The sequence below is a fragment of the Staurois parvus genome, unplaced genomic scaffold, assembly GCF_062004578.1.
Source record: "Staurois parvus isolate SC_StPar_1 unplaced genomic scaffold, SC_StPar_1.0 ptg000191l, whole genome shotgun sequence".
NCBI lineage: Eukaryota > Metazoa > Chordata > Amphibia > Anura > Ranidae > Staurois > Staurois parvus.
Window position 1 is genome coordinate 8,372,022 of NW_028317987.1, and position 2,764 is coordinate 8,374,785.

A 2,764-nucleotide genomic window follows, 5' to 3' on the forward strand; every position below is an offset into this window, starting at 1 on the left:
CCGGGAATTCTGGGACATTCTCCAGTAACAGACAAGGGATGTGTCTGGATGGTGACTGTATCATTGTGTGTGTCAGGTTCCTATAAGGTGTCAGGGTGTCACTGTCTATTTCTCCATGGAGGAGTGGGAGTATTTAGAAGGACACAAGGATCTCTACAAGGACGTCATGATGGACAATCAGCCGCCCCTCACATCACCGGGTAAGAGGAGACTTTATTGTAAAGGAGAGAGCAGTACGGAGGATCCACCTAGATCCCCCATCATCTGATAAACACATAGAAACAATGGATTCAGTCAGTGTGTGTGTTTCCTACAGATGGATCCAGTCATGGGAACCCACCAGAGAGATGTCCCCGTCCTCTGTATTCCCGGGATTCCACACAGGAAGGTCACACCATCCCTCACCATCATCAGGTAGATGAGGAACAATCACTGATAGTATCATTAGGATCTGTACATTATCTGCATTGTTACCATTGATGGCATTTTTATTATATATTCAGAGTGGAAACCTGAGAGATCCTAAAGTTGAGGTTAAAGAAGAGATAAAAGAGGAGGAGGAGGAGGATGGGAGGATGGAGGAGTCAGAGCTTCTAAGAGAACACAAAGATCTGTACCAGGACACCATGGTGGAGTCATCCAGCTACAGGAACCCACCAGAGAGATGTCCCCGTCCTCTGTATTCCCGGGATTCCACACAGGAAGGTCACACCATCCTTCACCATCATCAGGTAGATGGATCCAGTCATGGGAACCCACCAGAGAGATGTCCCCGTCCTCTGTATTCCCGGGATTCCACACAGGAAGGTCACACCATCCCTCACCATCATCAGGTAGATGATGACAATTATTGGTAGTTGTGATTTATACACAGCATGTTTGTTACAATGAATGTTTTATTATATCTTTCAGAGTGGAATCCTCGGGGATGATAATATTGATGTTAAAGAAGAGTATAAAGAGGAGGATGAGGAGTATGGAGTGATGGAGGAGTTTTCAGAAGGACACAAGGATATGATGGAGCCACCTAATACCAGGAACCCCCCAGGGGGATGTCCCCGTCCTCTGTATTCCCGGGATTCCACACAGGGAGGTCACACCATCCCTCACTATTACAAGGTTGGTGGGGCGGAGAGCATGGACTTGGGACACTATATAGATTTTTTATGTGACCTTATATTTTACAGATGATATTTCCTCTCATTTCCTTGATTTAGAGTGGAGATCCAATCGATATAGAATTTGAGGTGAAAGCAGAAGAAGAAGAGGCGTATGTGAGGGATGATCAGCAGTCTATGGAGGAGGATGGAATAACGGGGACATTTATAGAGGAGGACACTCCTACAGAGATCAGCACAGGTGGGTCATGAACACTAAATCCATTCCTCCACCCATACTTGTCATGCTTCCCTTCACATTGATCCAGCACCGGGTTTTGCCTCCTGTCCGTGTTGCTCGGGTTCCTGCCTATCCCCCCTGAACCTAGGTATTATCAAGTCTTTGTACCTGTGTGTTAGTGTTCCAGCAACGTGTCTTCATGTGGAAGCCGGACCCCTCTGGTTCCTGTGGTGTTCACTGCTGCTTGGGTATTCCCATATTCTGTGTGCTGTTTGATCCTGTCTTTGTTCTCAGTGTTTTCCCTCTGGCTGTGCAGTTATATTCCCTTTGGTTTCTGTCCGTGGATCCCCTCATTTCCTGTTGCTGTGTGTGTCCTTCTCAGCATTGTTTCCTGTTGTTTGCCTGCAGCCCTTTCCATCTTGCTGAGTCTCTCTCTGCACCATTGCTCAGCATCCCTCCCTCTCCTGCACTTTACACGTGTTCCCTGCATCCTCTCCCCCGGAGCCCCTTCCTAGGTTGCTGCAGTAGGTGACCTTGGTTCCTAGTATCCTGTGTGTACCGCGTGTCCTTCCAGCATGCTATTTGGTTGCACTGTGCCTGCACGGGTGTGTTAGAGAGCCGCAACCTGGGGGCTGCCATGCAGCACAACATCCACCCCTCCAGTGGCTCTGGTGAAGACCGGATGGCCCCTTAGATCCTGCGACTCTTGTGTGCGGTCACACTGCTCCTGTATATGTGAGGACCGGTACCCAGGTACACCTGTTTAGTTGTTTCCACTGGTCCACTATAGATCCTGAGTTTACAGTCCCAGGTGGTCTTCTGCTCTGATCGTGACAATACTGCTCTCTGATTGGTCCAGAGTAGAGTAACCACTGCAATATCAGCACATGGGACACAATTTATGTATCTAGACTGCTTTTATATTGATTCTGGGGTTCAGCTGGCAGCAAAATGTTCATCTTCTTCATAGGTGTTGCTCTACCTAGGCACTTGGGGCATGTGTCTTGGGGTTCTTACCAATGCCCAGATCTAGCAAGATCTGCTTGTCTGCTGGCTGTGCCGGGTGGAGGGATATGTCTGTAGTGTCTCAGACCCAAGTCACTGAGTGCAGTCTCAGGAGATGGGAGGCAGCGGTGTGGGATCTCTGCAACTTGTCTACAGTAAACATTTAAACTCCCTCTAAATACCCATAATTTGAGTCCTGACCCTTATACTGTATATTATATAGTATATTGCATGTTACATATACCTGACCCCTGCACTATATACTCCATGTTGTCCATTACATACTCCTGACCCCTGCACTATATACTCTATGTTGTCCATTACATACTCCTGACCCCTGCACTATATACTCTGTTGTACATTACATACTCCTGACCCCTGCACTATATACTCTATGTTGTACATTACATACTCCTGACCC

General features: G+C 47.6%; 1 protein-coding gene across 1 annotated transcript; it reads left to right on the forward strand.

The window, feature by feature from the left end:
• Positions 1–575: 575 nt before the first annotated feature.
• Positions 576–2,032, forward strand: LOC149461968 (uncharacterized). The gene is made up of 3 exons (XM_089677771.1): positions 576–731; positions 913–1,119; positions 1,913–2,032. The coding sequence occupies exons 1-3, from the start codon at positions 576–578 to the stop codon at positions 2,030–2,032; spliced, it is 483 nt and encodes a 160-aa protein (XP_089533897.1).
• Positions 2,033–2,764: the final 732 nt, after the last annotated feature.